Consider the following 14211-nt stretch of genomic DNA (forward strand, 5'->3'; position numbering starts at 1 on the left):
TGATCTCTAGAAGAATGTCCATAATTCTAAGGCATCATTTGTTTGCCTAGATGATTAAGCTATCATGTCTAGCTTCTAGTGAGGTGAAATCTCCCAAACATTTTTGTGTGTGTGTTGTGGGTCATGGGGCTTGAACTCTGGGACTGGGCATTATCCCTGAGCTCTTCAGCTCAAGGTTCCTGCCCTACTCCTTGAGCTTCAGCCCCACTTTCCATTTTTCTAATGGTTAACAGGAGATAAGAGTCTCATGTTCTTTAGTGCCTGGGCTGGCCTGGATATGTGATCCTTAGATCTCAGCCTCCTGAGTAGCTAGGGTTACAGGCGTGAGCCATGGCGCCTAGCACACAAACATTTTTTAATTTTTTTTTTGCCAGTCATGGGGCTTGAGCTCAGGGCCTGAGCACTGTCCTTGGACTTTCTCAAGGCTAGAGCTCTACCGCTTGAGCCACAGCACCACTTCCAGCTTTTTCCTATGTATGTGGTACCAAGGAATCGAACCCGGGCCTTCATGCATGCTAGGCAAGCACTTTAACCACTAGGCCAAACTCCCAGCCCCTACCACAAACATTTTTTATCAGCCTGATTTGGAACCATAATCCTCCAGATTTCAGCTTTATTTCACCCTTCCCCTTCCCTTCCCTTCCCTTTCCTTCCCTTCCGTTCCCTTCCCTCCCTTCCCTCCCTCCCCTCCCCTCCCCTCCCTCCCTCCCTCCCTCCCTCCCTCCCTCCCTCCCTCCCTCCCTCCCTCCCTCCCTCCCTCCCTTCCTTCCTTCCTTCCTTCCTTCCTTCCTTCCTTCCTTCCTTCCTTCCTCTTTCTTTGCCTCCCTCCCTCCTTCCTACTTCCCTTGCTTCTTTCCTCCCTTCCTCCCTTGCTCCCCCTTCTCTTCTTTTGTTCTCTACTAGTGTGGACTTAAAGGAGATTTCTCCCACAGAGCTATTCCCAAATCTTCAAGAAAAATCAGTATTGTCGGAAGCTATCAATTCTGGGAACCATTTGTGACACAATAGTGAAATAGAAGAAGTTTAAGAGTTCAAAACAATTATGTTTTCCCCCATGAAATGGAAAGCCTCCTCTAGTCAAAGAAGAAAGACCTCAGAGATTATGAAGTCATAGTTTGACATCAGAGGACAAGTTTTTAGCTGTCTTCCAGCACAAACCTCTACCCTCCTTTAGTTCCTTCCTGTAAACAAAGGCATTTATTTTCCTTAGTACCTTCTTTGAAGAAAATTCAGAAAAATAAGAATTATAAAAGAATGAAAATAATTTGCTAATAATTTGATCCATTCAAATTTTTCTACTCATAGAAGTTAGATGGATCAGCTGGGCGCGGTGGCTCTCACCTGTCATCCTAGCTACTCAGGAGGCTGAGGTCGGAGGATCAAGGTTCTAAGCCAGCCCGGGCACCAAAGGACTTGAGACTCTTATCTCCAATTATGGGAAGTGGGGCTTGACTCCAGGGGTAATGTGGTAGCCTTAAGCTGAAGAGCTCAGGGACAACACCCAGGCTGAGTTCAAGCCCCATGACCCACAAAAGAAAAAAAAAGTTAGATCGATTGTTTATTCATTCATTCATTCACTCATTCATTTTGTTTCACTTTACTGGGGACTGAACTGGGTGCCTAGCAAGCATTCTACCAATTGAGCCATGCCCTCGTCTTTATGCTTTTTGTTTGTCAGACTTTTGATCCTCCTACTTCTGCCTCTCAAGTAACTGAGATTACAAGCACATACCTAACAGTACTCCATAGAAGTTTGTAACTAAACATGAATCACAACCAGGTGAGGTGCGGTAGCTCATGCCTGCAATCCTAGCCACTCAGTAGGCTGAGATCTGAGGATCTCTGTTTGAAGCCAGCTGAGGCAAGAAAGTTTATGACACTGATCTCCAATTAAACACAAAAAGCTTGAAGTGGAGCTGTGGCTCACGGGTTATCACGCTAGACTTGAGCAAACTCATGACAGTGTCCGGAAAGTTCAAGCCCCAGCTTGGCATAGAAACAAAACGTAACACACCAATCACACTTGCGCAGATCTTGGTCCATCTGCCACCAGCTAGGCGGACATCCTCCTGAAGCCTGGAGAAAGGATGCCGGGTGTCTTCCCAGCATGGACGAGGGTTCCACCACGAGATCGCCAGCGAATGCCGGCAGTCCACACCTAGAGCTCCAGGTAGTGCCTGGCAAACACTGGCTGCTGTGGGTGGGGCGAGGCTTACTTGGTATTCTGCTTACTGGGTATTCTTTACCTCGGCAGCAGCTGGGGATGGGGCACCTAATGGGCAGCGCTGTCAAACCTCTGTCCCTGACAGATAATGTGCCTTGTGAGTAACACCAAGCAACACTTGTGCACTGTGCAGAAGAACTTCTTGATTAGGAGACAAATGAAAAAGTAGAATTCTGTTCAAAATTCACTTTAATTCAAGAACTTTCATATGCATGAAAATGGTGTATTTATTTATTTTGGTGAGTCATGGGGCTTGAACTCGACCTGGGTGCTGTCCCTGAGCTCTTCAGCTCAAGACTTCCCGTTTTCTAGAGGTTAACTGGAGATAAGAGTCTCAGGTCCTTTTGTGCCCAGGCTGGCATCGAACCTTGATCCTCAGATCTCAGCCTCCTGAGTAGCTAGGATTATAGGCCTATGCCACCACGCCCAGCTTGGCTTAATTTTTTAATTGCCAATTTGGGGGGGGGAAATTCTTGATAGAGACTATTGACTTGTGTGTGTGTGTGTGTGAGAGAGAGAGAGAGAGAGAGAGAGAGAGAGAGAGAGAGAGAGACAGAGAGACAGAGAGAGAGAGAGAGAGAGACAGAGAGAGAGAGAGACAGAGAGAGAGAGACAGATAGACAGACTGACAGAATGAGAGTGAGTCCTGGGTCCTGGGTGCTGGCCCTGAGCTTCTTTTACTCAAAACTAATGCTCTACCACTTGAGCGACTTTCATTTTATGTATTTTGTGGCACTAGGACAGAAATCCAGGGCCTTTGCATGTACCAGGCAAACATTCTATCACAGAGCTACAACATTTTAAATTTGTCTTGGTGCAGGATATCATATAAAATGTTGAAAACAGATGTGACAACAGAGCGAACCTTCCAGTCACCTCTACTAGGTCAGCACCCTCAACCTTATTTACCATCTCACACATCAAATCTGTCTTCACAGAATCAAGTTAAAGTTGTTCAGTGGAGAAGTTAACAAGTCTTTCCACTAAGCCAGCTGCTCACACCTGTAGTTCTAGCTACTCAGGAGGCTGACATCTGAAGACCTCGGTTTGCTTTGAAGCCAGTCAAGGCAAGAAAGTTCATGACACTCTGATCTCTGATCCACCACCAGAAAACTGTAAGCGGAGCTGTGGCTCAAGTGGTAGAGCACCAGCCTTGGGCACAAAAGCTCTGAGATGGTGCCCAGGCCCTGAGTTCAAGCCCTATAACCGACCAAAACAAGAATGCTTCTTTTGGGAGCACGTGCTGGGGACTGAATCCAGGGGGTCCGGGTGGCTGCAATCACTGGAGTCCGCTGCTGTCCTACAGGAAAAAGACTGGCCAAGGCCGAGCTGCTCCTCAACCCAGGCGGAGCCGGGTCTGGGGGCTGGGGAGGTCAAAGCCCCCGGGGCTGGGCCGGTCTCTCCTCGAGTGGAGCCGGGAGAGTCTGATTTTTGTTTTATTTTTCCCCTCCCTCCCTGGGTCTGTTTGTGTTTAGTATTTTTAGTTCGTTTGGAAACATTTCTTTTCCAGGAGCATTTGGACAGCAGCTCGCGGCCCGCAGCCCTCGGGGCGCCCAGGGCCGGGCGGTGGGCGCCCGCCCCGCACGCAGGGTCCCCTACCCCCACCCCCGGCCTGACCCCGGCCGCCGCGAGCTCCTGGGGCGGAACCGCCGGGAAGGCTGTAGACCCCAGCCCAGCCCAGCCTGGGCGACGCGGGGCCCGGCGGGCGCCCAGCTCCCCGAGGGCGGACGCGGGCGGAGAAACCAGAGCTGACCGGGGTGCGGGGCCCCGGCCGGGTCCGGGGTGCGGCGTCGGGGAGGGGGGGAGACGCGATCCGGTTCGCAGCCCCCACCCCGGGCTCCGCCCCGCCCGCCGCGGCTCCGCCAACCGCCGATCCCCTCGGGCGCCGCGGGGCGTGGCCAGCGCGGACGGCGAGCGGCGCGCGGACGGCGGGTCCCGGGGCGCCCACTCCGCCATGGCCAGCGAGGAGCTGACGCGCAGGCTGCAGCGCCGGCTGCGGCTCGGGGAGGGCCCGGGGGGCGGCCAGGGCGACCCCCAGCCCGCGGGCCTCGCCGCCGCCGCCGGGGAGCCCGAGCCGCTCGGCCGGGCGCCGGCAGCCAGCGCCGACGCCGAGCTGAGCGCCCAGCTGAGCCGACGGCTGGACATCCACGAGGGCGCAGCGCGACCCCGCCGCCTCCGCGTCTTCAACCCCTACGCGGAGTTCCCCGAGTTCAGCCGCCGCCTCGTCAAGGACCTGGAGGGCATGTTCAAACGGTGGGCGCCGAGGGCGGCCGGGGCGGGGCCGGGGCCGGGGCCGGGGCCGGGGCCGGGGCGGCTCGGTCCGGCGCCGAGGCTCGGGGTGGCATTCAGCGTCCGGGGAGCGCAGCCCCTCGGGGCGTGCGAGGCGGGGGAAAAGGACCTCGTCCGACGCCGGACTCCACTCCGGAGCCTCCACTCCCGATGGCTCCCTGAGGATCCCGTGCGCTCTCGGATCCCAGAGGATTCCCGCCCCTCCCCCCGACGGCAGGGCTCCCCTCCGCAGGTCCCTCCCGCCCCCCACCACAACCTCTAGGAAATTGTAACGCCCCCACCCCCAATCGCCCGTTTCCTTTGATCCTTTCACAGAAGAGGAAAGCGCACGGTGAGGGCTGCGCGCCCCCGTGCGCCCCGCGGGGCGCAACACCCCCTGTACCCGGTAGCCCCAGGCCCCTGGCGGCTGTCTAGGGTGGGTCCCCTCGTTCTTGCGGGTTCGAACCGGCCCTGGCCGTCCACACCAGGGACAAGGTCCAGCCCTACCCACCTCCAACTAGAGTGTGTGTGTGTGTGTGTGTGTGTGGTGGGGGCTCTGGCTGCCTCTGGGCGCCTGGGGGCTGCAGGTGCCCCCACGTCTTGTCTCACCTGAGTTGTCCCTGCGCCTCTTTCTCCGCATCTGGAGCATGGGACTTGTGACAGTTCCTTGCACACACCGTAAACGTCTAGCGGAGCTATTAATATTCTACCCAGAATTGGTCCCAGACCAGAAAAATGGCTGTGGTTGTGGAGCGGGGGTTGGGGGCGCAGGCCGCGGCCCGCGGCCCGGCCATGCCTCGGGTCATTTTAAAACCCACGGAATGGTTCGCCCTGCACCACGATGGGGCTCTATTTAAAGGCGCTGTGGCTGTGCCGGTGGCTGTGTCTGCACAGCCCCTGCAGGACGCACCCCGCGGGGCCCGGGCCTCCTGGGCTGGCCCCTGGGCGTCGGCGCTCTTGGCTTCCAGAGCTGGAGCTTTTGGGTCCGGTGGTTCAAGGCCCACTTGGAGCCAAAGAATGGCACTGGGATGAAAGAAGACATCCCCGCGGGTTGTCAGAGCCCCTTTCAGCGGACCACGCGCCGCTCTGCCCGTAGTGAGACCCAGCTGGCTTCAGGGAGGGCCTCCGGGGACTGACCTTCATCTTCCAGGACTCGGGGATACCCAGAAAAAAAATTATTTTTGGTTGTTCCTGGGGCTTGAACTCTGGGCCTGGGCGTTGTCCCTGAGCCTCTTTGTGCTCAAGGCTTGTGCTCTACCACGTGAGCCACAGTGCCACTTGGGGCTCTGGGTAGTTTATTGGAAATATGAGTGTCACAGAATTTCCTGGCAGGGCTGAATTTGAACCGCCATGCTGAGATCTCGGCCTCCTGAGTAGCTAGTGTTACAGCCACCAGCACATAGCTTTAGAAATTTAAAATCAATTATTTTGTTATCTTTAAGTCGTTGTACAAAAGGGTTGCCATTTGACAAAGCAGTTATGACTATAATCAGTGTCACCCCCCCATCTCCTCACTAGAAATTCTTTCGCTTTTCAAAACAAAACCCTCCACTTTTGGAAGGGCTGGTTAGCGATCTTAAAAGTAATAGAGTCCACCTGGTCAGGGCATGTTGGGAGAACAAGCAAAACACCACCTGTGAGGAATCAGGTACTAGATCTGAGTCAAGCCAAGAGGAAGGCAGCAGGTGTCACAGGAGAAAGGACAGTCCGAATTGCATCTGGTGTCTCTCCTAAGCTGTAGATGATCTTGGTCAGAGTTCTGGGCTGAGTCTTCTGTCACCTGCATAAAGAATTATTTGGCTTGTGAAACGACAAAGCCATTATTGGCTTCAGGTATGATTGGATCTAGGAGCTTAAATGATGTCATCAGTGCATTGTTCCCTCCCCTAAGACCTGGGAACCTTAGGCCCTGTGTCTCCTAAGAACAGGTTCTACCACTGAGCTGCACACTGAACTATCCTGTGGCTCAACCCTGGTGGCAGCAGGATAGCCACCCACCTCAGTGAGTCAGTGGGGCGAGAACAGCCACAGCAGAGGCTTTAGTGTACCCTGTAGGAAGGGGGTGTAGCATTACTGCAGCTAGTTAGTGGCTTTTTCTTTTCTTCTCCTTTTTTCTTTTTTCAGTGCTGATCCTAGGGTTTGAACTCAAGAGGCTTGGGCCCCTGTCCCTGGGCTTTTGTTGTTGCTGTTATGGTAGATTGGTGCGCTATCACTTGAGCCACAGCTTCACTTCCAGCTTTTTCTGTGTAGTTATTGGAGATGAGTCTCATGGAGTTTCCTGCCTGGGCTGGTTTTGAATGGTGATTTTCAGATCTCAGCCTCCTGAATGGCGAGGATTACAGGCATTGAGTCACTGGTACCCGGCTGTAGTGATTGGCGCTTTTGGCCTGGTGAATCTGTTACTCATTCCAGCCAGGATTGAACCCTCGGCCTTAGGAGTCCTGCCCTCCAGCTCTCCCCTCCTGGCCCTGTGTCAGGCTCCCTAAATCCTACAGAGGCAGAGATCCCTGTCTTCAGAGCCTACTAGTATCCCCAGCCATCACTGCCTTTCCCTCCTGGTTTTCTATGAGTGAGAGATGGCGGGGAACTTCTCCCTCTCCCATCTGATTAGGGACACCCCAGTCTGGGGGTTTGCTGCCTGACACTTTGCATGCAGCTGTGGTTTTAGTCCTCATGCACTGGGCAGAATCTTCTTCAGCTCTGCAAGCACTTGCAGTTGAGCAATAAAATCTATCCTCTACCTAGGTGCTGGGGCTCACATCTAGCCAGGAGGGTGCAATCTGAGGATCCTGGTTTGAAGCCAGTTTGGGTAGATAAATCCAAGAGACTCTAATCTCCAATTAAGCAGCAAAAACATAAGAAGTGTAGCTGTGGTTCAAGTGATAGAGCGCCAGCCTTGAGCAAAAAAAAAAAAATCAAGCCCCAGTACACACACACACACACACACACACACACACACACACACTCACTTCTAAAGTGTCCCTACAGATGCCAAATTCATCTGGCTTCACTACCATCTCAGGCTACCTGCCCTCCTCCATTAGAAGCTGTCCCTGGCTGGCTGGCTGGCTGGCTGGCTGGCTGGCTGGCTGGCTGGCTGGCTGACTGACTGACTGACTGACTGACTGACTCCAGGTCTTTCTCTACTGAGCCCATCAGCGCCAGGGGCCATGTGTGCCCTGCTTCCTGGGTCATCTCTGGCCCAGGAAAGTTGCTGTGGGCTTGGCACTTGGGGGATTTACAGACCTGTTCTGGCTGGACAGTGTTGCTATCCTGTGTCTGACCTTCAGCTTCTCCTTGGCCCCAGTTTTGCTCACAGCCTAGCTGGGCTCTTTTGGGTTTCCTTCTTCTGTCCCAGTGTCCTGCTTGACCTTTTCTGTTATTGTAGTTTTGTGTTTTGCTGTACTAGGAACTGAGAGTATGTGTGTGCATTGGGCTATAGCCTCAGCCTGTTTTTTTTTCTCCTCCCCCCTCCTCCTCCTTTGACAGGTCTTATTTTGTTGCTCAGGCTGACGTGAAATTTATGATTCCGAGTGACTGGGGTTACAGATGCACATTGCCACATCCAGCTCCAGTGTGACTTTGAAGTAAAAGCTCTTGTGCTCTCTCCAGGGCTTCCTCTGAAAGCCTGCTGGTTCCTTTTCCCTGAGACTTGTCCACTTCTCCCCTCTCTTCCCCACAACCACTTTTGAACAGCATCCATCCATCTGAACCAATGGCGACAAGCCTGGCAGGGAGAGCCTTTCCAGGGGTTTCCTAGGCTCCACCTAGGTCTGATATAACCTCCTGCCCTACTTCAAAGCAATCCATGGTCTGCTAATCCCCAGAAAAACACAACACCCCAATTTGCCTTCCACTGGTCAGCTGCCATCAAGTCTTCATGGCACAGTGGTCCGGAGGCAGTGAGAGGGCAACTGTATGCTGGGCTCCCAGCTACTGTGGACAGCCAGCTTGACAGCTCTGTGCCTTCAGGCTCCCTTCTGTCAGGTGGGAACAGAAAAGAGCTGTGGGGACGGAGGGAGCTCCCTTGTGTAAAGGTGTGAAGGTATCAGCGCATGCTTACCTGCTAGGAAGACCTCCCAGGTTTTAAGCACTGATGGTGGTGGTGGTGGTGATTTTTGGTGACACTGGGGGTTTTGAGCCCTGGGTCTCATGTTTGCTGGGCAAGTACTGTACCATTTGAACCATCATTCCCACCCCGCCATCCCCCCACCTCTTTTTTTGTCAGTCATGGGCTTGAACTCTGGGTGCTGTCTTTGAACTCTTCAACTCAAGGCTAGTGCTCTACCACTTGAGCCACAGTGCCAATTCCAGTTTTCTGGTGATTAATTGGAGAGAAGCATCTCATGGACTTTATGCCCAGGCTGGCTTTGAATGGTGACACAGCCTCCTGAGTTGCTAGGATTACAGGTATTAGCCACACGGGCCCAACTCCTTTTTTTTGCTTTAGTTATTTTTTGAATACATTGTATGCTTTGTTGTATTGTTGTTATTGTTTACTTCTCAAATCACAATCTTCTTTTTTTTTTTTTTGCCAGTCCTGGGCTTGAGCTCAGTGCCTGAGCACTGTCCTTGGACTTTCTCAAGGCTAGAGCTCTACCACTTGAGCCTCAGCACCACTTCTGGCTTTTTTCTATGTATGTGGTACCGAGGAATCGAACCTGGGTCTTCATGCTTGCTAGGCAAGCACTTTAACCAGTAGGCCAAACTCCCCAGCCCATCACAATCTTCTTGAATTGGTTTCCTCCTAATCACCTCTTAAATAGCTGGGATTATAGGTGTAATCCACTGTACATGGCTCTATTTTTCCCCAAAAAAACTCTAGTGCCACCAAAAAGAATCATCATAGTAATAATCAGTGATTAAAAGTCACTGCTAGGGGGGCCGGGAGTTTGGCCTAGTGGTAGAGTACTTGCCTAGCATGCACGAAGACCCGGGTTCGATTCCTCGGTACCCCACAGACATAGCAAAAAGCCGGAAGTGGTGCTGAGGCTCAAGTGGTAGAGCTCTAGCCTTGAGAAAGTCCGAGGACAGTGCTCGGGCCCTGAGCTCAAGCCCAGGACTGGCAAAAAAAAAAAAAAAAAAAAAAGTCACTGCTAGGGATCAGACTAAGGGCCTTATGTCTGTGAGATAGACACTTAACCAGGATTTACCTTATCACACATCTATCATTTTGGTGGCTGTACAACTTTAGTGTGGCTTTATTTGCTTGCTTATTTTGTGTTCTTGTTCTGGGGCTTGAACTTTGGGTCTAGGTGCTGTTTCTAGCTTTTTGGCTCAAGGCTAGCACTCTTATCATGTGAGCCACACTTCTGTTTCTGGCGTTTTGGTAATTATTTGGAAATAAAAATCTCACAAATGTTCCTGCTTGGACTGGTTTCAAGCCACAATCCTCAGATCTCAGCCGCCTGGGTAGCTAGGCTTATAGGCATAAACCATGGGTGCCCCAGCAGCTCATGGTTTTCAAAACTGGAGACTGAACCCAGGGCCTCACCATTGCTGGCAAGCCATCTACTTGAGCCATGCCCTAACACTAGGTTGTCTTTTCTTCAGTAGTTCTTAGTCAAGTCTGAGCTCTCCCTGGAAGATGATTGGCCTGCAGTTTGAGCTGGAGCATGGCAGCCTGGTACTTCCAGTTCTGGTGTCAGATTCACTGGCTGCAGCACTGGGTCTGCGGACCTGGTCCTTAGATCTGCCAGGGAAAAAATTGCAAACACAACAGAATATCATTCTGTTCTGATTCTAGAAACTAGACTCTGCGGTCCTGGTGTGGGCAGAGTCCTGCTGGTATCACGGGCTTGTGGAAGGATCCATCTTTGCTTCCCTCCTTTCTCCTGGCGGTACTGGCAACCTCTGCCATCCACTCCTTGGTTCACAGGTGTGTCCCTGCAGTCTCTGCCTGGCAGTCACATGGGGTGCTTCTATGAGTCTCTGTGTTATCACATAACCTTAGGAGAACACCAGTCATCGGAATTAGGGCTCACTTTGGTCCACGGTGATCTCATCCCAGTTTAACTGGCTACATTTAAAAAGGCCCCATTTCTTTTTTTTTTTTAATTTTTTTATTGTAATTAGTAAAAGGGTTACATGATATTTGCCAGATAGAAGGTGCATTAATTCACATACATTGATACCCTTTCACATGTCTGGTACCCATTTCCCTCCCCCCCCACACCCCCCACCCGTCTTGGTTTTCCCCCCTTCCCTATCAAATTTCAAATATCCAAATACAAATAAATTCAATATATCAGATAACAAAGTGAGATACTATACCAATATGAGATAACCAAGGGACAGCAAAGGAGATGAGAGACAACATAGTACATTAAGGACAACAATCATTCATTATATGGCTTTTGTTTCAAGATCCTGGAGGTCCTTTCAATTAGCTTCACATTATATAAAAGGCCCCATTTCTATATAAGGCCATATTTATGAGGCTCAGTGAATGTGAATTGTGGGAGACTGAGAAGGTCCCTGCAGCGCTGTCTTGGAGATGGGGAGACCTCCAAGAATGTCCCTGGATTAAGGAGAATTGGCATCATCTCACACTCCTCCAAAGCCAGTCTGGTGCCTGCCATTCATCAGGATTATCAACACCCTCCTTCCCGGCTCCCTCCAAAAAAAACCCTAATCTCAGTGGACTGGCCATCTACCTGCAAAAGCAGCCTGGAAGAGCTGAGAGCTGCCTATGCCAGAACTTCCCCTTTCTGCAGCTTCCAGATGCACATTCTGAAGTCGCCTCCCCTGACTTGGTCCCTTGCAGGGTATAACTTGATTATACCAGCCCACACAAAGCACACCCGTTCTTTCTATTGGGAAAAGGGGCAGATAATGTTCATACAGACACAAAACATGCTTTTGGCCTTTTACATCTGCTTTTCTTGTTTTCAAGTCCTTGCCTGAGGGATTTCTTTCATTTTTCAAGGCAAGGCTCGGCAGCCCATGAGCTCGTTGGATCTTGGAGTTGGTGTTACTTGAGTCTTTGTGTCCTAGGACTTAATACAAAGGAGTCTGGGTCCTAAATGGGATGTTGTTGAAGAAAGAGAACTCTGTAATGAGTGTGGGAAGCCATGAGCATCGTCAACCTGGCCAGAGAAAGCTTGCCTCTCTGTTTCCAAGTGTGTTACTGGATAGCCAAGCCAGGAGAATCGTGGCCTGATTTTCAAGGCAGGGTGAGAAGGCCCAGAAGAACTTGACTCTGCCGTGTGTGTGCTTAGCTGAAACACGAGCTGAGCTGGACCAGCAGTCGAGGCTGGACAGGAAACTTTAATTACTCCAGGCCCCTTTCAAAGGGAAGGCCTGGGGACAGCCACTAAAAGAAGGACCCAAATTCAACATGCAGCTGTGGGGGTTCTGTTGTACACTGAGAGCTTGGATTTCAATTCCCCAAAGGAAGGGCAGGAAGATTGTAGGATGCCTTGAACCTCTGTGGGCCGACGGATGCCATGTCTCATTCTCGCGTCCTGAGGCTTCACCAAGAGCCAAAAAAGTGGAATTCTTCATTTGCTACCCCATCCCTCCCAATTTCCTTTTCTCCTTAACGTTGTTTAGTACAGCAAAAGGAAGAAAAAAGTGCAGACTGTTGGCTTTTTCCCTTTTCTTTGTCTATCTCTATATTTTTACAAGGGGGCTGGCTTCTGGAGGATGGGATTCAGGGCTCCAAATCCTTCCATCTCCAGCCACCTAAAAGAGTTTAGGTTGGAAAACTGAGAATTTGCCCAAGCGTTCAAGTGTGCCTTCTTAAAGTTGACCGGGGACATCCTAACCTTTTAGGAGAATTGACTTTAAAGATGGAGAAGAGGGCTAGGTTTGGTGGTAGTCTCAGCACTTGGAAAGCTGAAGTTAGGAGAATTATAAATTCAAGGTCAGTTTGGGCTACATAGAGATTATCTCAACTCCCCCCCCCCACACACACACACAAAGATGGAAAATGGTGGGATCTGGAGTATAACTCAGTGACAGAGTATGGGCCTAGCATGTCTGTGGCTCTGGATTCCATCTCTGGCCTGTGGGCAACACACACACACTAAGTGTTAAAGTGCTTGTCTTCTTGGAGAAAGGGGCAGCCATGATCCACCTTGGGTTGGAAATTCTCTCACTGGTATTGGAATTTGCCATTTGACTGTTTTTGACTCGATGAGGGGAGCCATTGCTGCCCAAAATTCAGGGCAGGGCAGGGAGGAGAAGGGGACAGAGTAGCTCCAGGCAGGTCCTCTGGGGATCTTAGCAGAAATTACTGTGACTTGGAAGGCGTTGTGAGCAGTGTGTGCTTTGATTTGGCAGCCCCCAGGATAAGGCACCTGAGGGGGAACCTGCCATTGTAGGCAATGTCTCCTCCTCCCCACCTCACTCTCTGGGAAATCTCTTCAAAGTCCTGAGAACTTGAGGGATAATGCTTTGCTGTTGAGTGATGGAAACAGTTATTAAAAGTGTGTCTGCATATGCATATATGCATGAGCTTGACAACTGCTGAGCTCCATCTCCTGCCCAACTAGCAGACTCGATGTGTAGCTGCTTGGCAGCCATGTGATGCCCCAGACCCCCATTCATGAACAGGAGACATGGGAACTTGGGCATGTGCTGGGGCACTGTGACCTCAAGCTACAGCCCTCAAGGAAGGCCCCAGTCCTTATGGGCTCAGCCAAGGAGGAGGAGCCAACAGCCTCAATTAGAAAACTCTGGGAAGAAACCTCTGGAAACAGTTTGGGAGGTGAGACCTAGACCTGTGGTGATAAGTGACCCCAGGTGGCTGTAAAGACACCAGGAAAGGAAGCTGCAGCAGCAGGGGGAAGAAAAGGCTTTTCTTTCGGATGGAGTTGTTGAGAAATGGACAGAATTGTCTTTGAGCTGGGTCTGGTGGAGCATGCTGTAATCCTAGTCCTGGAGGGTGAAGAGTTCAGGATAGTCTACGCTACATAGCAACTGCCAAGTCAACTTGAGCTATCTAGTGAGAGCCTGTCTCAAAAAGAAAATCAAAACACAGGAAGGAATGAAGGAAAGAAGGAAAAAAGAACCTCTTTTGTCTACAGTGTGGTTGGAAGGGAAGTGCAGCGAGAGGTTCGCAGCTAGGGGAGCTGAGAGAGGGGGCCGTGCCCTCGGGTTCCTTCTGGCCTTCTAGACAGGTCTTTGAGGTGGCCAACTTCTCTTGCGAAGGGTCACATAGCAAATCTGTTTGGCTTTGGGGTTCCTGAGTGGACATGGGTCCTTTTGTGACTGCACTTGTGCCATTGCAATGGACAAGGACATGTTTCATGTTGTCATGAAACTTGGAGCCAGATTTGGCTCTGGGCTCACTCCTCCCTCTTTGCATCTCTCTTCTTGCAAGGTCAGTGGTTAGGTTTCACTCACTAGGCCAGACTTTCCAAGGAAAAAACAGGAGCCATATTGGACCCCATAGCTCCTTGGTTGAGTGGGTGCCAGGTTGGGGCCAGAGTTCCAAAACCCTAGAATTGTGTCTGGGAGATTTGCAGGAAGCAGAAGCAAGGAGTACATCCAGATCTCCTGCCAATCAAGAACTCTGAGCAGCCCTAGCTTCTGGGATGACACCTGTGTCCTCAGGAAAGTTCACCTCCATATCCCACACCCAGAGATTCCAAGGTGTGCTTGATTATTGAAGCCCCCCCCCCAATAAAGACAATCCATGGGAATAAATAGAAAACAAAAGATAATTTGAAGGCTTTGGCTTTGGAAGCCATGGGTACTAGAGTTCTTGACCT

The 14211-nt window shown here is 51.3% G+C and overlaps 1 protein-coding gene across 1 annotated transcript in view; it reads left to right on the forward strand.

The window, feature by feature from the left end:
- The first annotated feature begins 4152 nt into the window (after positions 1 to 4152).
- Efhd1 (EF-hand domain family member D1) overlaps positions 4153 to 14211 on the forward strand; it is a 46451-nt gene continuing 36392 nt past the window's right edge. The window contains exon 1 of the mRNA XM_090355051.1: positions 4153 to 4477. Within this exon, the coding sequence (XP_090211177.1) occupies positions 4179 to 4477 (299 nt within the window). The 5' untranslated portion in view covers positions 4153 to 4178. The remainder of the gene's footprint in view (positions 4478 to 14211) is intronic.

This window comes from Megascapheus bottae, chromosome 21, assembly GCF_031878675.1.
Source record: "Megascapheus bottae isolate mThoBot1 chromosome 21, mThoBot2.hap1, whole genome shotgun sequence".
NCBI classification, from domain to species: domain Eukaryota; kingdom Metazoa; phylum Chordata; class Mammalia; order Rodentia; family Geomyidae; genus Megascapheus; species Megascapheus bottae.